The sequence below is a fragment of the Rhodotorula paludigena genome (genome assembly GCF_050403205.1).
Source record: "Rhodotorula paludigena JCM10292 DNA, Rt_paludigena_JCM10292v1_ctg76, whole genome shotgun sequence".
NCBI classification, from domain to species: domain Eukaryota; kingdom Fungi; phylum Basidiomycota; class Microbotryomycetes; order Sporidiobolales; family Sporidiobolaceae; genus Rhodotorula; species Rhodotorula paludigena.
The window spans coordinates 1-21,321 of NW_027481382.1; the positions used below are offsets into that span (position 1 = coordinate 1).

At 62.9% G+C, this 21,321-nt stretch overlaps 6 protein-coding genes across 6 annotated transcripts; 1 reads left to right on the forward strand and 5 right to left on the reverse strand.

Moving 5' to 3' along the window:
- Positions 1–73: 73 nt before the first annotated feature.
- Positions 74–465, reverse strand: JCM10292_000711 (uncharacterized protein; the record flags this gene model as incomplete). The annotated part of the gene is made up of 3 exons (XM_076652433.1): positions 74–139; positions 206–322; positions 385–465. Coding segments are annotated over 3 exons (264 nt in total), but the record flags the coding sequence as incomplete, so codon positions are not given.
- Positions 466–2,111: 1,646 nt separating this feature from the next.
- On the reverse strand, positions 2,112–9,189 carry JCM10292_000712 (uncharacterized protein; the record flags this gene model as incomplete). The annotated part of the gene is made up of 24 exons (XM_076652434.1): positions 2,112–2,390; positions 2,455–2,584; positions 2,643–2,932; positions 2,988–3,277; positions 3,335–3,466; positions 3,524–3,875; positions 3,929–4,234; positions 4,292–4,519; positions 4,577–4,741; positions 4,800–4,988; positions 5,043–5,216; positions 5,274–5,426; positions 5,485–5,621; positions 5,677–5,761; positions 5,820–5,924; positions 5,981–6,048; positions 6,109–6,221; positions 7,183–7,220; positions 7,397–7,750; positions 7,978–8,334; positions 8,400–8,450; positions 8,543–8,622; positions 8,682–8,833; positions 8,891–9,189. 24 exons carry the CDS (start codon positions 9,187–9,189, stop codon positions 2,112–2,114), a joined length of 4,527 nt encoding a protein of 1,508 aa, XP_076501992.1.
- Positions 9,190–10,535: 1,346 nt separating this feature from the next.
- JCM10292_000713 (uncharacterized protein) lies at positions 10,536–12,210 on the forward strand (the record flags this gene model as incomplete). Its single annotated transcript, XM_076652435.1, has 4 exons — positions 10,536–10,910; positions 10,972–11,574; positions 11,630–11,953; positions 12,031–12,210. The coding sequence occupies 4 exons, from the start codon at positions 10,536–10,538 to the stop codon at positions 12,208–12,210; spliced, it is 1,482 nt and encodes a 493-aa protein (XP_076501993.1).
- A 235-nt stretch (positions 12,211–12,445) lies between these two features.
- On the reverse strand, positions 12,446–13,947 carry JCM10292_000714 (uncharacterized protein; the record flags this gene model as incomplete). The annotated part of the gene is made up of 5 exons (XM_076652436.1): positions 12,446–12,746; positions 12,847–12,984; positions 13,056–13,105; positions 13,204–13,648; positions 13,718–13,947. The coding sequence occupies 5 exons, from the start codon at positions 13,945–13,947 to the stop codon at positions 12,446–12,448; spliced, it is 1,164 nt and encodes a 387-aa protein (XP_076501994.1).
- A 1,092-nt stretch (positions 13,948–15,039) lies between these two features.
- JCM10292_000715 (uncharacterized protein) lies at positions 15,040–15,537 on the reverse strand (the record flags this gene model as incomplete). The annotated part of the gene is made up of 5 exons (XM_076652437.1): positions 15,040–15,069; positions 15,131–15,237; positions 15,299–15,379; positions 15,435–15,443; positions 15,507–15,537. 5 exons carry the CDS (start codon positions 15,535–15,537, stop codon positions 15,040–15,042), a joined length of 258 nt encoding a protein of 85 aa, XP_076501995.1.
- A 2,217-nt stretch (positions 15,538–17,754) lies between these two features.
- Positions 17,755–18,467, reverse strand: JCM10292_000716 (uncharacterized protein; the record flags this gene model as incomplete). The annotated part of the gene is made up of 2 exons (XM_076652438.1): positions 17,755–18,389; positions 18,458–18,467. 2 exons carry the CDS (start codon positions 18,465–18,467, stop codon positions 17,755–17,757), a joined length of 645 nt encoding a protein of 214 aa, XP_076501996.1.
- Between the last annotated feature and the right edge of the window lie 2,854 nt (positions 18,468–21,321).

Below are 21,321 nucleotides of genomic sequence, written 5' to 3' on the forward strand. Positions count from 1 at the left end.
GCGCTCCTCGACCTGCTCGCAGATGGTTGTCAGTTGGCGGTCCCGTCACATTGTCTGCACGTGAACAACGCACGCTGCGCTTGGCACTCGGGCCCTCCTCACTCATCGAGGGGAACTTGCCGAAGCCGCGCTCCTCGACCTGCTCGCACACCGTTCGTCAGTGAGATTGTCCCGTCGCGAGGTCTGCACAGGACAGGCAACGCACGCTGCGCTTGGCACTCGGGCCCTCCTCGCTCATCGAGGGGAACTTGCCGAAGCCACGCTTGGCGTTCGGGCCCTCCTCGCTCATCGAGGGGAACTTGCCGAAGCCGCGCTCCTCGACCTGTTACGCGCACAGTCAGAACACGCAGACCTGCGAATGTGGCGACAAGACTAGCGACGCACAGCATGGCTGTCGACCGCGACGGGGGCGGCAACAACGGACGCGACCGCAGCGGCCGCGAGCGCGAGCGTGGTGAACTTCATGGCGCGCGTACGAAGGTCGTGAAAGGCTGTGGTCGTGAAAGGCTGTGACCGTGAAGAGAGATCGTGAAGACACGCGCCCAGCAGGTAGCAGCAGACGGCGACTGCAGAAGCAAGTGCAGCGAGAGGAGCAGCAGCTGATGAGACGGTCGAAAGGGCGCTAACGCGTGGGCACCGAGGGGCGCGCGGGTGCACGCTCGGGCGCAGCGCGTTGACCTGGCCGAAAGTCTCGCTGGGCGGCTCCTGTCTCGCGTGCTTCCGATGAGCTCACCGCCAACTTTGTTTCCCGCACCCGCAGCGCGCCTCGCAGCCCTGAGAGCGAACTCTCTCGGAGTCTGTCTCCTCGTGCTCGAATTCGCCCCTCGCCGCTCTCCGCTCCTCTTCGAACTCTCGCCACGGCCATACGGGTCCAGGCCACTCTCCCGCACGTCTGTCCCCCTCCCTTCGCCGCCGTCAAGCCTGGACGTTTCTCTCTTCCTACGCGACGACGAAGGTGGCGGTGCTCCGACATGTCAACTCGCCCGGGCCCCGGCACGTGCCGGACTCCGAGCCCATCGCTGTGTTACCCTTGTCTCAATCAATCAGCTCTCCACGGCGATCGCCCACATGTCTCGCTCGCATCCTTTGCTTTTCGTTGGCTCTTCTCACTGTTCAGGATCCTCTGCCTGCCCTTGGCCTGCCCTTCCCAAGTCCTTCCGGTTCTCTGCGTGCTCGTGATCTCCCGCGTCCGCCTTCTCTGACGCCGTGCTCTGCTGCACCAACTGCACAAAAGCGACGCAGCGAGTTGCCGTACCTATTGTTCACGACAAAGGGCAAGACAATTGCGCCGGGTTGAGGGCGATCTCGGCTCGTGTGGTGAAAACCGTTGACGCTCGCGTGTCTCGCTTGCATTCCGCTTCGTGAAGCATCCTCAGGGCACCGACTTTGCCGGGCTGTAATGCAAAGCGATTCATTCCATGCCACGAAGGGTCTCATGCGAGTACCTCTTAGGAGAGGCGGAGAAGAGAAGGGCAGGCTTGCAACTTGACGTCGTCAGTGTAAGATGCGGGATACGTTCGATGCTCAAAATAATGTACGTGAACTGGCCAGTGGCTCGCTCGGGGGAACAGCGAGGAGCAAGCGACGAGACACCAGCAAATCGCTCGGTCGAGGTCCTTTGCGCAGACCTCGCCCTGACCTTTTCGTGCGGCACGGCCTGCGCAAGCTTGCGCGCGATCTGCATGTCTCTTGATGCAAACGCTTAACCTTGTTGTACGCAGAGCTCGGCGATCCCGCTTCCTTTGTCGCATCAGGCGCTTCTGCGCACATGGCATGATGGCTCGGAGGATAGCCGCGCCCCGCCGAGCGATTCTGGGCTGCACAGGGCCAGTGGCGACGACTTGGCGACGACACAGAGCGCCAGCGGCCCTGATGGCCTCGCAACTCTATCTGTGGACGAGAGAAGCCGAGGTTCGGCACTTTCACGCAGGGTGCGACCTTCGCAAGGGCCCTGCGACGCTGCAGGCGCTTTGCTGCACCGCGCCGGCGAGCGAATGAGTTGCGGCGCGGCTTTGACAGAGGAGGGACAAACTGTGACAACGTGTTGCAGGGCGAATCAAATTGGCAAGGAGAACGACCACCTCAAGCTGTACACCAATCGTCCGACGCGATCACCGCTTGCCCTTGACCTTGACGGCGCTCTTGCTCTTCGACTTCTTACCGCGGTCGTCCTCCGAGCTGTCGCCCCCGCGCTGCTTCTCCTTGCGCTCGAGGCGTGCCTCTGCCTCGTCCCAGTCCTCGCCCGAGTCAGACAAGTCTTCGGCCGACCCGCTGTCGTCGTCCGAGGCGTCCGAGAAGTCGGACTCGTCAGAGTAGGCCGACTCCTCGCTCGCGACATCAGACGCCTCGAACTCAGAGCCCTCCTCCGACTCGTCATCCGATCCGGCCTCCTGCGGGTCACATTAGATAGGTCAGCTGCTATGTGATGCTGCAAGGACGTCAGGGGACACGCACCTCTTCCTCGGCCATAAGGAAGCCCCAGCCGCCCTCTTTGAAGAAGTCGTATGGGTCGTCGTTGACCGTCTTCATGATGGCCTGCCAGTTGAGGTTGACGGGGCCCTCTGAGAACGGCACATCGACCGAGCTGCAATGAAGGCGAGTCAGTATAGTATGAGCGAGCCCGTGCCCGCTTGAAAACGCACTCGAGCCACTCCTTGACGCTGTCAAGCTGGTTCGACGGGATCGTGTTGATGTGGACCGGGGCGCGCGAGAAGTCCTTGAAGACGAAGACGAGATCGAAGTTCTTGAGGCCGTATTGAACGCGCTCGAGGTGGGCAATTTCGATCTCGGAAAGAGTAAGGCAGAGGAATGGGGGCTCGGTGAGGAAGACGAGGGTTTCGGTCGTTGGCTGAAGGAGGACGTTGGAGCGGAAGGGGACACCCTGGAAGCCGAGCTCGCGGAAGGGGATGTCGACGTCGACACGGCCGTTCGACTGCAAGAGAGTGGCGTCAGCGAAGAGGTAGCGAGAGGGCGTGCAGAAGGCGCACCGCCTCGGCGATCTTGTCGGAGAACGCCTTAAAGTACTTGTTGAGGTCGCCGCGACGCTTGCGCTCCTCCTGCTCGGCCTCGAGCTCGTCCTCGTCGTGGTAGTTGCGCTTGCGCTTCTTGTTGCCCGTCTCGTCGAACGACGCGTCCGACACCTCGCGGAAGAACTGGACGTCCTTGGCCTTCTTCTTGCCAATCATGATCGGGCTCTTCAGGTGGATGTGAAGGATCACGATGAGTTCGTTGTCGCAAGGCTGGAACAGGAGATGCTTGATGTTCGAGAAAAGAATATCTGTGAGAGGCGTGTGTGAGCTGAATGTTTCCGTGCACCGCGGAGTTGACTGCATACCGAGCTTCTGCTCCGACTTGACGGACGACTGGTAGCGAATACCGTTCGTGTGGATTTCGACGTCGCCCGACTGGCGCTTGCCGTCGAATGAAGGGCGGAGCTGGACCTCGGTCAGGCGGATCGGGCGCTTGCCTGTGCGCATGCGAGTGAGCGCTACGGCGAGCGATAGCGATCAGGGCAGAAACGTACCCTTGATCTCAACGAGCTTGTCCTGCTCGACGACGTCGGCGAGCTCCTTGCGCTCGTTCTCGCGCTTGACCGCGGCCTTCTTCAGGTCGGTGATCTCCTTGTGCAGCTCGGTAAAGCGGAACGAGTCGGTCGAGCGGTAGGTGATGCCGCGAATGAAGGTCGCGTTCGGGTCCTCGAAGGGCGTGTCTTCCTTCTTGCCCGTGATCGCGCCCGGCGTGGTGAACATGAAACGCAGGACCGTGTAGTCGCCTTCTTCCTGCTTGATCAGGCTCTTGAGCGTGTTGATGTGGAAGGGGACGGCGAAGCCGTTGATCGGCAGGATGACGGTGGAGCGGCGAGCGTCGACAATAATCTGCGAGGGAGCCGTCAATATCCGGGAACCGACTAGGAAACGTACGGACACACCTTCTGGGCCGCGACCGCTTCAGGCAGCTGCGTGTCCTTGACGTACGACTCGAAACGGCGCCACTGCTTCTCGCGGTTGCCGCCCGTGTTGCCGCCATCGCCCGAATACCGCTCAAGTCCCTCCTCCTGCCGGCGAGTCGCAAGCTCGCGCTGGTGCTGCTTGCGGCGATTGATCGCGTCGGCATCAACCTCGCGGTTCTCGTTGCGGAGCTTCGACTTGACGACAGCGGTCGGGGCGGCGTTGCGGCGGCCACCGGCGGGCGCGTCCTTCGACTTTGCCGACTTTGACGGCTTCTTCTCCTCTTCCTGCCAAGCGATAGTGTGAGCATTCTCGAGCGACTAATAGCGAGGGACGGAGCGCACTTCGAGGTAGAAGAGGACGTCATCCTTGCCCTTCATGCCCTCCGACAAGATCTTCGAGCCGTTCTTGCCGGCCTGGACCGTGTCGACGAGCGAAACGGCGTAGTACGACCCCTTGCCATCGGGGATGCCGTTGAAGCCGAGCGTGAGCGAAAAGATCATGTCGGCCTTGACCTTGCGGGTGCCCTTGGCGGTGAGCGGGTACGCAGAGTCGCGGAACTCGAGGCCCATCTGCGAGCAGTCCGTTGTCAGCACAGCACGCCAAGAGCGCGCGTGAGCAGAACGCACACCGAAGCCAGCCGTCTTGGCGAAGTACTCGAGGAGGTCGGGGCGGTCCGAGTTGATCTTGTCGACGACCTTCTGGTAGACGTCCTTGCAGACGGCGCCCTCGCGAAGCTCGCCAACGGCAAACTTCTGCAGGTCGCAGAGGAAGAGGTAATTCTTCTCCTGATCCTGTAGGTGCGATGACGGGTCAGCGTCTGCGATCCGACGAGGGCAAGAACCGGCGCACCGGAGTCGGGTCGATCATGAAGGTCCGGCCGACGTTCGAGCAGTACGATTTGTACCGGATGCCGAGCGAACAGAGGATGACGCCCGGCTTCAGGCGCTGGTCGTCCGTCTGCGCTGACGACTTGAGGTCGTAGTTGCCGCCCGACTGGATGATGGGCGAGTAGCACCAGTCGCCGTAGCCCGTCTCAAACTGCCATGCAAGTCATCAGCAGCACGCTCTTCGTGCCTTTTATCGCGAACGTACTCCATCGCCGAGCTTGAGCTTGCGCCAGAAGCCGTTGTCCTCCAGACGACGCTCAATCTCCTCGCCGAGCTGCTCGTGCGTGACCTTCTTGCCCTCATCGATGTAGCCCGACATGACGTCGCTGAAGTGGCTCATCAGCTTGTTCGTCATCGTCGCGGCGTTGCGCTCGTTTTGCTGTGGCACGCTGCGCGTGAGTCGAATGCCAGCTGAGAAGGTCGAAGCTGGACGCACCAATTCCTCGCTGTCCTTGACCGCCAGCAGACTCGACAAACCAGCCGCGACATCGATCTCCTTGATGTCCTTGCCCGACGAGTTGAAGACGTTGGTCCACTCGGCAACAAACTTGCCCTGCATCTTGTCCTTCGGGAGCGAGCCGACCGTGTTCTGCAAGGTGAACATCGGTGAGCGACAAGCCGTTCCCGTTTGAGCGAGAGTGACGTACGCCCTCTCCGATGGTGTCGAGGATCCGCTCGAACAGCTTCTTGTTCTCCGCCTCGTCCTTGCTGCGCGTGAGAATCTCGACCTTGACGCCCTTGTCGCCCTCGGCGCCACCTTTGAGCAGTGGTTGCAGGAGTTTGGCTGCATGGGAAAGGGGTTAGCCTCGGTCATGACAGGCTGTGTCTTCGACACGCACCCTTCGAACCGGAGACGACGAAGTAGACGGAACGTTTGCCGAGTAGCATGAGGGTGCTGGGGAACTCGTATCCGAGGAGATGAGTCTGCGAGCGCAAGCAGAGGTCAGCTGTGGCCCCTTGGCGAAAACCGGGCGGAATCCACCTGGAGTGCGCTACCCTTGCGGTAGGGGTTTTCCTCGTCCGAGTTGCCGGCGACGACGAGGAGCCACTCAACGTCCGTGAGCGGTGCCGCATCCTCGTCCTTGGCCTGCGCGAACGAAGGATCAGACGGATCACGGGCAGGGACTGGCAGCAGCGCCGCACCTCCCACTGGTCGAAGAGCCGCACCGCGCGGCGGTGGAAGGTCGAGCTCGAGATTTGAACGTCCGACACTGTGCATGACAAGACTGAGCCTCGTGCGAGAAGCCGGGCAGTCGAAGGAATGGACGCACTGCCAGCCCTAGTCGCAGAAGTCGCAGGGTCGGGCGGTCGAACCTGCAACGGGAGGAACGAGCTCGTAAGTACCAGTTCGATGGTCGAGTACGGCTTGTCGGCAGCAGCGCAGCTGCAAAGGCGCTGTCGTCGACCGTGGTCATCGCCCTCGCGACAGCTTCGACAAGGCGCAGACACAGGGCGCACTGCTGATGCGGACGCGTCCCAGCACCTCACAGCGCCTCTGCACAGCCTCCAACAGACTCGCGCGCCAGCCCAAGGCGCAGGGGAGCGCGGGCGCCACCGTCATCTCCGCTGCTCCACCTCGTCCTCGCGAGCCTGCGGAACAGTGCGCGCTACTGCCTGCGCGGACCAGCGGCGTTCAAAGCACAATTCGTACTCACTCGGCGAGCGCAGAGTCTCGGAAGCGCAAGTAAGCGGGAGCGGAGGAAACCACAAGTCACGCTCGCGCGCGGTCAAGACGCGACTTTCGTCTCCCAACGCGAATATGCATGCGGGCAGCTCCTGACAATCTCTCAGGCTTAAAGAGGACCAGCGATGAAGAACAGAGGCGCGCTGGACGAGGTGAACGGCGAAAACGCGTCTTGCAAGGCACCAAGGAGAAGGCGAACCGGAGCAACTTGGCTTAGGTCTACAACGACAGGATAAAGAACCTGCTCAGAGGAGTCAGTGCGGCACGGATTCGACCACAGGAGGGCGAGCTCACCAGGATGAGCTAAGGTCAAGACGAATGTGTGGACGACGGACGGTGCGTCAAGCTGACGGTCGTAGCGGGTGACACAGCTATGAGACGTCCACTGCATCCTCTCAGCAACAGAGCCGACACGAGTGATGACGACGCGGATGCGGGCGGACGTACGGAGAGACGGGCCGAGTGAGAGGAGGTCGATGAGACGAGCTGCCTCGGGCGTGCACAGCGCGCCAGCATGCAGTACTTGCTTGAGGCTGTCGACCACAGACGTCAGTACTGCTCACAGTAGAGAGAAGCCGGGAAGACGAGGTACAGGTCGGCTTCAACAGGAAATAGCGCCGCGAAGCGAGGCAGGAGAGGGTGCCAGCCCACGTCGAGGCACTTATTGCCGTATGCGATGTAGAAGCGGTACAGATCCCACTGCGTACACGAGCTTGAGATCAGCTTTTGATGCGCAACAGGCGTGATGAGTGACGGGCAGAGCGCACCGAGCCGGTCGTGAGCCACCGCGCGACAGCTCCGAGATGCGAACAGCACCTGTCCTCAGCTTCTCGTCGCAGTTTTTCCGACGTGGGCAATCGCGAGAGGACACGCACGCAGCCCATGCTGGTCTGCAGCGCCGGGATGTAGCTTTGCGCCAAGTTGCCCATGCAGGGGTCGAACCGGCGCGCTCGGTCTCCTCGCAGCGCAATGTCGTACTTGGGGTGGCGCACAACCGAGTGCAGGGTTCGATCGACATGCTCAACAAGCGTGTCGAGTTTGACGGAGACGAAGTGGGCCGCTCGGGCGAGGCGGTCGAGTGGCGCGAAAGCGAGGATGTGGTTCAGCTCGTCGAGGTACGTTTCGATGGCAAGCCACCAACTCATAGCGACTTCGACTCCGGCCGGATCTGGTTTTGGATCGGGGTCGAGCAGATACGCTCCGATGAAGTCCGGCGTGAGATCAACGAGCTCGAAGCGTTTTTGCGCGCGTCTGAGGATGTGGAGGGAAACCTCCGCCGGCGAGCTGCACGGCATTTGGTCAGCGCCGTGGCACACACCAGCAGAGAGAGCAGCAGACAGAGCGGATGGGAGGCCGAGCGAGACAGAGCATTGGAGCTCTTGTCGCTGTCGGGTTCGAAGAAAATGCCTCTTCAGCAAGAGCCGCGCCTTGAAGAGATAGAGACAAAGACACGCACGCTGAAGTCGCTGAGCATAGCATGCAACTCTGCGACGAGCTCCGGATGCATCGCAAGTGATACGAGAGCCGGCTTGCTCTGCGCCAGTAGGTGACCGAGAGCAGCATGTCGATCGGTAACGTAGTCCCCTTGAAGCATCTCAATTGCCATGCCAGCCAATCCGAAGCGCTTGATGAAGATTGCGGGAGAGTCGACCGCGAAGTCAAGCTCGCGTACACCTCGTACGATCGAGTCGCGGACATGATGCAGAGGCGTTGCACGGCGGTGTACAATATCGAGACGCCGGAACGGTGTGAGATCTCGCGGAGTGGTGTCCGGCGAGAGATGGGGCAGAAGGCCGGCAGCGCCCAGGATCGCCTGTGAGTTATGCATCAGTTATGCATCAGTCCGGTAGCCACGCGAGCGGCAGCTCCCAAACGCACCGAGTGGTCGGAAAATTGTATGCCAAAGTGCATGTTGAGCGCGAACAACAGCTACCATTGTAAGGCAGCGTGAGATGGTACGCGCGTGAAGCTACGAGAGAGCGTCGTACGTTTGTGTGGCTTGAAAAGGGACTGGCTCGCACACCAGCTCGGACGAGTGCACTGGACGCAACCTCGAGCGTGTCGTAATTGAAGAAGAATTCGGAGGACCAGTCGGTGCAAGCTGCGCTGGAAGAAATGAAGGTCAGCTAGAGCCGGAGAGACGCCGGATGGTGCACAAACTCTGCAGCAGATGCAGCTTGAGCGAATAGCTGAGGTGCTCGCTCGTCCAGCGCGCCAAGGGCGAAGACGGGCCGATGTCGACGATCTGCTCCTCGTCGTTTAGGAAGATGGCCGGTCGTGGTCGCGCCTTGACGACCGCCTTCTTCTCCCGCCTGCATCTGGAGGAGTCAGAGCGACGACGGAAGGAGCCGACGCCTCGGGCGACGCACCTGACAGGCCCCGAGCACTGCACGCCGTCCTTCCTGCACCGCTCGCACTCTGCGACGCCAGCCGTCCAGCGGCACACCCTCCGGATCCGCCGGCAGTGGGTGCACGGGACCGTGCGCGGTGCCTTTAGCCCCTCAGGCGCAACGAGGCGCTCTTTGCGGACGGGCTCGCGCTTCGCGGGGAGGGCAAGTTGCTCATGCTGATGAGGCGGAGACGGCGACGAGCTTTCGCCCGACGAGGGCGGCGTGGGCAGCGTCGAGCTCGGTGCAAGCCCTGCGTTGAGCTCCTCGAGCTTGACCATTCTGCAGAGAGCTCGCAGGGACGAGCGGTAAGGCCGCCTACCCGCAGAATTCCTCTTCGGCCTCGACCGCTATCTTCGCCTCGTCGCGCACCTTGAGTGCGCCTGCCGCGGGCACCCGGCTGCTGCTCGAGTGATTTTCGTGTGCTGCTCGATCGGCCCGACGCGGCCGCGGACGGACTCTTCGCTCTTCCCTCTCTGGTTCTTTGGTTTTCTGCTTCCTTGGTGCAGCGCGAGCTGCCGATGTGCAGTCAAGCTCGTTGCAAGCCGTAGATGTGAATGTTATACAGGGCATGGCATGACTTCACAACAAGAACAGGGGAACACTCAGTCTCACGCCGCCTTCCGTCCCTCCCACTAGCCATCGCATGTCGCTCTCCTGGTCCGCTTTGAGCGGCAATGCGGCGCAGTGCAACGCGCTTTGTCGTCGCTCGTCTCGCTCGTGGGCGCGCTACCGCAGCCGGCGCTCCTCGACTAGCGTGCGCAAGTCGCTTGAGCGCGAGCGGCCGAGCAAAGCTGCGTTTCATCCGCATGTGCTCGTCAGCTCGGCGGAGTCTCGGCACCCTCGGATTGCCGTTCAGAGGAAGACGCACATGCTGTCGAGGGTACGACGGCGGAGGTACCTCGCGTCGGCTTGGGCCGTGCTGCGGCCGGAGGACGACGAGCGGAACGGCTAGGTGTGCTTCCGGGCACTTGAGGCACCGTCAGTGGCGGGGGCGCCGACGAGAGGCGGACTTCGACAGGTGGAGGACTCGGCAGCGGTACAGTCGGGAGCGTGGGAGAGACGGGCGGCGAGACAGGCGCTCGCAAGGCGCTCGACAGGAGCTGGCGAAGGTGGTCGAGCGTGGTCACGGCGGCCATCTGATCTGGTCTCCGTCTTATGGCGCTAGTGCGAGTGATGCAGAGCAGAGCGTAGGCGGGGATTGCAGGACGGCGGTTGTCAATGCGCCGAGCGTTGCTTTTGTCGAGAACAAAGGGAGGCGCGCAGAGCAGAAGAAAGGAAGCCGGCTCGAGGACCGCCGTTCCGCCATTCTCTGCCTCGGTTCTTGTCGACACGCAGAGACTCCGTCCGCACATGTGCGAAGTTCCATGCAAGACGGCTGCTCGCTCAAGCGGTCGAGGCTGCGAAAGGGGGCACTTTGAGAACTCCGTCTTCTTTTTCTGCGCTGTCCCGAGATCTAGAAATATGCGGCCTTTCTCACTCACTGTGCAACGTCTGCCACACGACACCTGGCTGCACCGCTTGATTGCGACTTTTGCGGAGCTCCCCCGCCGTCGGCCGTCTCCTGCTTCCGAACGTCGTTCTCTCGCTTGTCCCGCCGTCTGGTCGTGATCGAGCAGCTGCTACGATGCTAGGATTGCTCTCTCGTGCAACCGCGAATCTCAAGAACCCGCTCTCCCCGGCGGGCTGGCGCCCCGAAGATCCCGTCCCCTCCGGGTTCTCGGCGCACAAGTCATCCTTCGCCGCACCGATAAGCTCGTTGGGCGCGTTCGCGTTCCACTCGGTCGGCCACTATGGGCAGGGGACGGTCGTCTTCGAGCGGGCAGCGGGAGCAGGCGCCACGGCGGATCCGCCCAGCTACGGCGATACCGTGAGCGACAAGCCGAGGGCGGTGGGGAACGTCGAGATTGCCGTCGAGGCGCGGACGAACAGCGACGGGCTGTACAGTGACTGTCGGTTACAGACGGTCGAAGGGCACGAGCGGGCGGGTTTGTCGCTGACGGTCCGTCGCCGTTCTCCTCCGCGTGCGATAGCAGCGAGCTGACCCAGCACGACATGAACAGACTCCCGGCGCTGCTTCCGTCGCCCGCCTAGGCGCGAGCGTTTCCTTCCACATCACCATCACCTTTCCTGCCGACTTTGCCTCTCTCGATACGCTCAACGTCGAGGCGGCTCGTTTCCGCGTTGTCCTCGCTCCTTCTTTCGCCGCTCTCGAAATCGCCAATCTCGAAGTCACGACGTCCGACGCTCCGATCATCCTCTCCTCGGTCCGCTGCGGGCGGGCCAAGCTGCACAACGAGAACAACCTCGACCCGAACAAGGGCGCTTTGAAGAACTTCGAAGACCTCATCTCGGGCTCGATCGTCCAGGCCGAGCGCATCGACCTCATGTGCGAGAACGGACCCATCTCGGGCTCTTTCCGCGCGTCGGGTGCCATCGTCGCGCACACGACCAACTTTGCGATCAAGGGTGACTTTGACGCCTCGTCGCTCCGCCTCTCGACCACGAATGCCGAGATGAGCGGCTCGTTCCGCGCCAAGCGCGACATCGTCATGACGAACGCGCACGGCAAAGTCGAAGGCGACTTCCACGCACCTCTCGGGTGCCAGATCAAGGGGCAGTACGTGGCGATCAAGGGTTCGTTCGAGGTCGGCAGCGAGCTCAAGGTACGTCGTTTCGCACCCGCTCAGCTTCATGTTGGCTCATTCTTCGCATCCACAGCTCCTCACAAGTGTTTTCCGCATCGACGCGACCATCCGCCTTCTCGCTTCCTCCTCGTCCCTCGCCTCCCTCCCGCCCGTCACCCGGGTCGAGACCAACGCCTCTTCCACCGCCGAGCTTCCGACGTTCGAAGACGCTATGGCATCTTCCTCGTCTTCCGGCGGCCTCGGCGTGGTCACCGTTGTCGCCGAGACGACCGACGCGGGCGTCGAGCTCGTGTACGAATCGCAGCCCGCCGAACTCGCGCTCCGCAGCATCGCGCGCAGCTCGGGCGGGAGCAAGGTCGGCGTGACACACCCTGCAGGCTGGGAGGGTCGCTTCTCCGTGCGTCTTCCGCATTCCGTTTCCCTTCCACACCGAAAAGCGAGTCTGACCTACTTGCACTAACGATGGACAAACAGGTTTCGACGAGCTTGACGCACACCGCCACGCTGACGCGCGCATCAGCGACTCCCGTCGGTGTCGTTTTCGACGTTGAGAAGCGGTCCGAGATCAGCGGGACGGTCGGGACGGGCGAGACGGCGAGTCGGAGCCGCAGCGTTGTCGAGGCTGAGGGAGAGGCCGAGATTGTCCTACGCTGAGGAGCAGGAAGGGCGGAGGGCGTTCTGTATCACTGACCCGTTTCGAAGCGCGAGAATGGACTCTCTTCGTTCGGACGCTAAGACGATGTGCAACTCCTCGTTCCAGTGCGGAGCATCTATTCCTAAGTTAAGCGTGCAAAAAGCGCGTTCAGTGAGGAGATGCACATGTCCGCAAGTAAGGCCGTATCGGCAGGAAAGCGGCTCCTCTCCTCCTAGTGCGCCACCCGCAAGCGCCTCAGCCGCACCCGGGCTCGCCATCCCACTCGTCGTAGTGCCCATCCTCGTACCCCTCCTCCCATCCGCAGCCTTCGTCTTCGTACTCCATGAACAGGAGCATGTCCTCGGGCGAGAGACCCGCGAGCTGCGCCGCGACGGCCGCGCGCCCACCGAGCTTGGGCTTCTTCTTCTTGGTCTTGGGCTGATCCGTCTTGTCTTTGAGCTCTTTGGCCGCCTTCGTTGAGGACGACGAGCGCGACGCCTTGTTGGCGGCGCGAGTGGCGGCTGCTTTCGCGGCGGGAGCGGCGCGCTTGGCGAGCCTGCGGTCCGAAGGTCAGCCTGGTGGACGCGGCAGATCGGCCGAGCGACTCGAGCAGTTTGGAACTGCAAGTATGAGGCGAGCGGAATCTGGCAACTCACAGAGCGTTGTGGCCAGTGACGCCGCCGTGAAGCCTGAGTGCGAGACTTTCGACGGCGACCTCGACGAAGAGATTCATCGGCGCACCGCTGACGAGAGTGTACGGGTTACGCTTGACGACGCACTTGAGGTATTTGAGGCTGCAAGGTGCGGGACAGCATGAGGAAGGGGGAACAAGAATTGGAGCGGAAGGAGGGAGACCGCAACGCACTCGCGGTCGGTGAGCTTGTAATGCTTCTTGGCGTCTGTCTTGGTGATCATCTGTGGTGTCCAAGTCCTGATGAGCTGATCATCCCCGATTGTGATGCAGCGCAGGATCGGGTGTGCGTGCGAATGACTGGCGGAAGCAGCTTGCTCACCTCGGACTGGGTGAGGAGGATGGCCCTCTCCCACTCGTAGCTCCGGATGACCTTGCCCTCCCAGCCGTCGTCCCGCTTGCGCTTCCTACTGCCCAACCCGCCAACGCCCGTCGCATCCACTCCTTCAACGCCGGCGCCACCAAATCCGCCGACAAACTCGATCTCGTCCGGGTCGCCGTTCAGCACGGCGTTCGACCAGAGCCTACCCACAGCGCGCTTCTCCGCCTCGGAAGCAGGCGCCGTCTCGCCGGCGTGCCCGCCCTTGCTGTTCGGGCGGAGCGCGAGCAGGCTTTTCCAGAGGGGCGAGGACGGGAGTTCGTCCGCGCTGCTCTCAGCGATGGTCGACGCCGAGAGCATGTAGCAAGCGCGAAGAGTGCGGCACGTTGCGGCGAGGGCGAGGTGGTCGCGGAGCGTGAGAGTCGGGTCCGGGAGGATGCGGTCGAGGCTGCCGGAGCGCTCGCCGATCTGTCAGTATCGTGGAGCCCATGCTTATATAGGAATTGGAGTCACGCACGCAGTAGCGGGCGCGTCGAGAAAGTAGCTGTCAACCGACTGGCGCCAGTCGGGAATGTCGCTCCAGGCGGGCTTGGCGAGCGTCGACCAGGCGATGTTGTGCGTCACCTCGCGAAAGTCTTCACTGAGATCCTGACGCTTGCTGGAGGAAGAGTGCGAAGGGGCGGCCGTCGCAGTCGCGGTGAGAGGCGAGACGCTGGGAGGAAGACCGGTGCCGAGGACGTAAGCCATGCCGAGCAGAGCGCGAGTCGTCACTGTTCGCGGGCAGTAGAGTGATTTGAACCGCTAATTCCTGCCTCAGCACAGACCGAGCACCGCGCGAGAGGTGGATGAGGCAGAGAGAGGAGGACGATGGGCCGAGAGGCGATGAAGTTGCGGGGACAGCAGTGGCGCTCGGGAGCCAGCGGGTACGCTGTCTGAAGACCGGAAGGCACTTACAGCTGGGAAGAAGTCTTCAGGTGGGCACTCGTGCAGCAGAGCGAGCGAGCGAAAATGGACAAGGAGCAAGCACCGCGAACCGCACCGTCACCCCCTCGTTCCGCTTCTCTCACCGCCGTGCGGGTCGCGTGCAGGTCCAGCGCAGCTCAGCCAAGGTACAAGGCGAGAGGTCGGCTTCCTCCTTGCCGTGCCGTGCGTCCAAACGCGTTTCCAGCGCTCCAGCGGACTCGGCCACGCTAGTCCAGTTGCCAAGCGGGGAGGTCGCCCCTCCTCCGGGCTGCTGTTCCTGCGATATGCATGCTTCCTTTCTGACACTCGGAATGCACGGAACCTTGGCAGAGCGCAGACTGGCTGCCCTGGCGAAGGAAGGCGTGGAAGACAGGCAAAGTCCGGTTGCACGCCCTTTGCCCTGAGTCGTAGCGGAGCACTTCAGTACGAGCCGAAGTATCGCAGGCGCTGGCGAAAGCCGTAGCGACCGAGCAACGGGTGAGAGTGTCGCGCAAGCGACTTCTCCGGGACTGCAACGGGCTCGCCATCCTCAACTTTGTGGAACATGGCTTCCGCCTCCTCCAACTCTGCTTGCTGTGATAAGGCGCAAGCAGCCAGAGCCTTTGTCAGCAGTGATGTGTATGAGGCACGAGAAAGATCCTGACTCACAAGCTTCCTTGCATGCTCACGCAATCTGTGAACGCCGTGGTGGGTTCCATCGCTCCGCTCGCGGTCAGGAGCGCTATTGGCCGCTTGCGCTGCAGCGTTGTGAGCTGTTGGTCGTAACGTAAGCTGATGCATGGCTGCGTTGTATGCCTGGGTGGCGCACCCTTCTTGGCTAGAAGACCCAATCCGGTAACCACGATCAGTCATGCGTCCTCTGCAAGTCATCGCGTATCACACACCATCTTCTTGAAGGGTGCGAAGCTAGTAGAAACAGGTCAGGACACCGGGATACTACCAGCATATGAGAGACGAAGACGCTCACCCGGTTGCGCAGCCTGAAGACCTCATTGACCGCCTCGGCATTCTTCTGATCCTCCTTGAACGCCTGGTAGCGAAGACGCCAAGTGTAGAGGTCCTTCTTCTCGTATTCTGAGATAGGCGCGACGTGAGCATCTGATTCGACCGCAGCCATTGAGCATGCGAAACTGACCGAGCTTTTCCTGCTCGTGCAGCATCGCGATGAAAGCCTTTGCCTGCTCGACTAGGCCGCGTTCGGCGATTCTGTAGCAAGCTGCGGAGGAAGACTGTGAGTATAGCGGTGTTTTCGACGGTCAACTGCCTCCTACCCAGCTTGACTGTAAGGCACAAGGGGCCGTCAGCCTGTCCTCAGCGGATCCGTGAGAAGACGCGAAGCGCACAGTTGTAGAAATGGCCCTCGTCATCCGTCATCGTGAACGAGGTATGATCGGCCGGATCGAGTGCGCGAGCGAAGAAGCGAAGGCCAAGTACGGCGAACGAGGGTCGAGTCGTGTGACTCGCTCGAGGCGGTGCCCCGAGGGACTTCCGGTCCGTCCAAGCGTGAGAGCACAGCGTTGGGAAGGCGGAAAGGAGCAAGCATCAAACAGGAGACGGCGCCTGTATCGCATTTGTGCACAGCCTTCTCAATCGCCGCATTCGCAATCTTCAGTACCTCGTGCGGAAATACAGCCACGCCTGCCGCAGCCCGAGCTGCTTCTTCGCGAGGGCGTGCGCCTCGTGCATGCCTCCATCTTCCGCCTCGTCGGCGGAGGAAGAAGCAGAAGAAGGGTACGCCCTCTCCACCTCGCGCAGCAGCGACTCCCTCCTCGTCCTCGCCGTCCCAGCCACATGCCTCCGCCGCCGCGCCGGATGACCCGCCGTATGCTCCTGCCGCGCCGAGACGGCGATTGCCGGGAGGGGCAGAGCGTGCGGCAAGATGTCTGGGTGGGACGTCCGGACTGAGAGGACGAGGTCGCGTTGGGCGGGGGATTGCGCACGAGAGAGCGCTAAGAGCGCTTCATGCTGCGTAAGAGATGTCAGACGTAGCGCGACAGGCGAGGTGGCGATGAGCTGAGAGGCTAGCGTACAAAAGAGTTGTATGCAGCGCGCTCTTCGTCTTCCGAGTCGGAGTCTTCCTCTCCCCATGTGGCTTCATCTGCGGACAGCGAGCGTCAGACGGGACACGAACAGTGGAGAAGAGAACGAGACGAACCGAGGAGACGATCTGTCGCTCGTGCAAAGCAAGTCAGCCCGCGCCCACTCGCACCTGGGGAGCAAATCCGCGGGTTAAAGCTCACCTCGCTCCCACAGCTCCTCAATCTGCGCCCCTCGCACCGCAGTCGCTCCGTCAGTTCGGCTCTCGAGCACCCGCCCCAACGAGTAAAGGCGCAACCAACGCACCAGCGCCTCGATCGCCTCGAGCCCCTCCCTCACCGTCGCCCCCTCGCGTCCGTCGCGCCCGGCGCGTCCGCGCGTAAGCACCCGCAGCGTCTCGCGCGCGGCGAGGACGCGCTCTTGCGTTTGGGCGCGGGCCGGCGAGGGTGCGGAGGCGGAGCTGGAGCTGGGGACGGGAAGTTGCTCTGCTCGCCGGCCTTCTGGTCAGTGCTTAAGAACCGTGCCGAGAGAAAGGGCGGAGTAACGCACCGACTGCGCGCTGCGCTCGTGAGAGCGCGGCCGAGGCGGCGAGGACGCGCGCGAGGCCGAGCGTCTGCGCGGGAGAGGTGTGCGCGAGGGCGTGCCAGACTGTGGGCCGCGAGGGACGATGCTCGGGAGGTGTCAGCTTTAGACTTGGAGGACAAGGTGCAGCAGGAAGGTGAGCGGAGCCGCACTTTGGCGGACTGCGAAAGGAGAGGCGAACGTCAGCGCCGGCTCATGCACCCTCGGCGAGGGCGCAAGACGAGACACTGAGTCCCAGAACAGAGAGACGTACTGCGCGCTGTGTTACGCCGCAGCAGCCTCTCCGTCTCTATCTCGGCATTCCTGTGCTCGACGAGCTCATGGTCCGAGGGCATCGTTCCGACAAGTGGACTTGAGCGAGAGAGGTAGAAAGCGAAAAGCGGGCCAAGCAGAACAAGGACGAGAGGAGGCGGAAGCACCGCGCAGATGCGAGATGGACGAGGACGGAAGCTCCGCGCAGCGGATCGAGGCAGGAGAGAGAGCGGCGCGGCAAGCCGAGCCGGAGCGAAGAGACACAGCCAGGCAGGAGACACAAGGCCGAGCGGGCGGAAGGCTCGAGCAAAGCGCTGGGTCCAGACACACGTAACGAGCGAGAGTCGGGGAAGCGAAGGAGGCGATGGGGAAAGTGTCTCTACACGAAACGACAGGTGGACGGGATGGGTGTGCTACGGGGCGCGGGATGGGGCGCGCAAAGGTGACAGGGGCAAGAGGAGTAAGCAAGGAGGGTCTATGTACCGTGACCGTGTATACTCGAAGGGGGAGGAGAAGGTTCGAAAAGAAGATGGACGTGGTGAATGCGAGGAACGACGTGATGAGGGCGAGAGAAGTACAACAAGTCGGGATGGAAGGAAGACAGAAGGAGAACGAGAGACTGCGGGTACATCCAGGGGAACAGGGGCATGTAAAGCGGGGTCGTGAAAGGAAGAAAGAGAGAGACAGGACGAGCGAATGTGGCGGTGTCGGAGGATGTGCTCACGACCGCTTGAGGTCGTCGTTGCTGAGGCCAAGCTCGACCTGGAACGTGCCGACGTTGGCGTACTTTGCCCACTTGAGGCTGTCGGCGCGCTTTCGCGCGAGCTTCATGCCGAGGCCCTCGCGCTTCTGGCCGGGCGCGGCGCGGTTGAGGCCGAGGGCGCGCTCGCGCTCGCGGTCGCCCTTGGTCTTTGGGCGCGGGAGGTGCATCGGGAGCGGCGTGATGGGCGCCGAGTCGCGCTCCTCGTCGTCGCGCGCGGCGTCGTCCGCACCGGCATCGTCCACGCTCGCAGGGGACGCGGCGCGGCGGCTGGCGAGGGTCGGGAGGGCGGACGAGGACGAGCTCGCGCGTGCGAGGGCGGGCGCGGCGGCGCGCGAGAGCCACGAGAGGTCGGGCGAGGCGCGCGCGGGCTTGGGTGCGGCGTCGTCGTCGGACGAGGACGACGACGCAACCGAGTCGCGCCTGTGCGAGCCGTAGCGCGGGCTCGTCGGGTCGGCAGAGTCGTCGTCGTCGCTCGTGCGGGCCGCGGGAGCGTAGAGGGGCGAGGCCGGGGCCGAGTGGGGCTGGGCAGAGAGGGCGGCGAGGGGCGAGGGCGAGTGCGAGTCGCACGCGAGCGAGGGGAGGGCGGCGAGACCTGTGTCGGGGGCAAGAGCGGGTGAGATTGAGCGGGTCTGCGGTGCTCGGCGGGCAGAAGAGGCTGACCGTAGCTCATGGCTGCGGTGTTGGGCAGGCGACGAGCGGAAGCCGAGGCGGGTGCGCGGGGGTGAGGCAGCGGTGGCGGGGCGTGGGTGGTCTGTCTGAGTCTGTGCACGTCTACTACACTGCGTCTACTCGCAGCTCGAGACAAGGTGCGGCGGGGAGAGAGAGCGCGGCGAGCCCCAACTTCTTGGTCGCTCCGCCCGGCCTCCGCCCCGCGTCACCCCGCCTCCGTCACTTGAGCGAATACTGCACGAGACGGAGAGCAGCCTATGAGAGCGACTCTGTGAGCACTCTAGCTACCCGCTGCAACCCGCCGATCGCGCTCTCGTGCGAGGCCGTCGCCTTCCCGTTGCCTCATCTCTTCTCATCGCAACGCTTGCCGTCTGCCTCGTGCACCGCTCCCGGGCTCACGCTGGCACCTCGAGAGGGCACTCGGACTCTGTACAAGCTGCTGCAGTCTCGCTCGCGCCCGCTGAGAGTCATCATCTCCTCTCTGCGTGCAGCGGACCTCCCGCGGACCCCTCTCGAGCCCCGTCTGCGTGCCCATCTCGCACAGTCCGGGCGTCTGTCCTGCTCTCCCTGCTTGCTTGCCACTCGCTGCTGCGCGTCCCCTGGCTTCAGCATGCATGCACCCGCTCGTCCAGCTGCGACCGGTCACGCGACTGGCTGCGAAGTCCCGCACGTGACCGTCGAGTGGATCAACGAGCACCTCGAACATAGTGCGTTCAGGCGTGTCCTTCCTATCTCAGTCGTGTACATCAAGCTGACGGCCGTCCTTGACACGCAGTGCGAGCAGGCGAGCCTTCCCATGCTGCACCTGGTGTCCTCGCGCGCTCACTGTCTCGATTTGCGCGACGCAGCTTCCGCCGCGAGTGCAGCAGCCTGGGTCGACCGAGAGCGCGGCTTGCAGCTAAGGCGAGAGCTCGGTGCGCCCTGCCTCGACCCCCACCTCGCCGGCCGCAAGCGCTGACCGTGTTCACTTCCCACTTGCCTGCGCAGTTCAAGAGGTAGAACAGCTTGGTATGCCCCATTTTCTCCCTCTGCTCCTCTCTCGCGCCGTTCTGCGTCCCGCAGCTCACCGTCCCGCCGTGCAGTGCACAACGTCCACCGTTATCTCGCCTCCGCAGAGACACCGCTTCAAGACCTCGCAGCGCTGCGCGCGCGCATCCTGGCGCTTCGAGCCGATGCAGCCAAGCACGATGAGGCGTGCGTTCGGACGGGCAGGAGGATGCATGCGGTGGTGTGTCTCGATTCCACGGTTCGAAAGCGTTGCGGAGGATGGCTTCGGGAGGCTGACTGACGCTCAGATGCTCGGGTGTCCTGTTATGCCCAGCTGACGCTCAGATGCTCGGGTGTCCTGTTATGCCCAGCTGCAGCTGTTCGAGCGCAAAGGTGCGATCTTTGCATCGGGGGGTCCTCGAAAACCCCACACCTGAGCCTGACGAGATTTCGGTTGTGCTGTCGCGTGCCCAACCCAGCTGCCGCAGGTGGGTCCGCTTTCTCGCTTTGCAGTCTTTCGGTCTCTTGCTTACTCGTCTGACCGCCACGCTCAGCCGCCACCGAGCTTGCCAACGCGGATGCATCGCACCACGCCGCCCTCTCCGCCGCGCATCGAGCGCTCGTTCGTCTCCTCTCTCCTCCCAGCCTTCCTGTTGACCATACGCACTCACCCCACTCCGTCTTGGCTTTGGGGACGCAGCTCGACGCCCTCGCACAGGCCAAAGCGCTCTACCACGCCGGCCAGCCCGCGCACCTCGCTCCCTCGTCTGCGCCGCGCCGTACCGCTCCTTCCCAGCCAACCTCGCCCTCACATTCACGCTCCGCTGCTGCCACTTCGTCAGACACGGTCAGGGCGCAGCGCTTCGTGCCCGTTGCGCGCGGGACGCAGGTCTACCACCGTGGGAGGAGCAGGTTCGACAGCTCGTCCGGGTAGATGGGGATGCGGGCGCGGCGGCGCGACGACAAAGAGGCGCGCGTCGAGCGGGAGGGAGAAGAAGGGAAGTGCTCGGAGCTGGGCGCAGTGGGTGTGGGATCGATCGAGGCAACGAGCGCTGAAGGAGGCAAGGCGAGTCTCCCCACCTCGAGCTCTGCGCGTTGTCTGCCCGCTTATGCTGGATCGTTGCGTGCTGTGGCCGCGGGCTCTGGATCTGTGCGCAACGAACACTACTGTCCGAGGCTTCTGCGATCCAACGGCTGCTGAGCGGGTCTCCTGTCTCTCTCCGGACCTCCCGCGGAACACCCTTCGTTCTTCCGCATTGAGGACCGCTTTCTCTTCTTTCTTCCCACCGCCGAGTTCACGAACCCTTCGCCCTTGCGCGCTCATCAGGCTGCAGGACATCATGGACTCCCTTCATCCGCATCGGGCTACCCACGAGGCCGGACACGAACTGACCGAGGAGCAGCAGTATTCACAAGAGCTTCATGCCTGGATTGAAGCGCACATGGTTGAGCGTGCGCCCGCCCATTCCCTGTTGCTTTTCTCACACGCGCACGCGAGCTGACTCGATTGGACTCGCGGCCTTCGTCAGTGGAGAAGCTGCTCGAAAATGGTACGGCGCCGTCTTTCTCTTCGTCTTTGCTTCGGCCGCTCACTTCGTGGCGTGCCGACTCAGTGTGGGACCTTCGCGTGCAAGCAGACGACGACGTCGTCGCTGCGCGTAAGGCCCTCGACAAAGCTCGTACGGCTTTTCTCTCGTTCGCGTGCGGGACGGCTCGAGGCTGAGTCCTCGTTCCTTCTCTCTTTCCAGTGGCACACGAACGCCAACTCGGTGAGACCCAAAAGCCAGAAGCGGTGTGTCTGAACGCGTACGTCGCTAACTCAGACTTTACGACGAATGATCAGAACAGGAGGCGATTTCGTCGCCGTC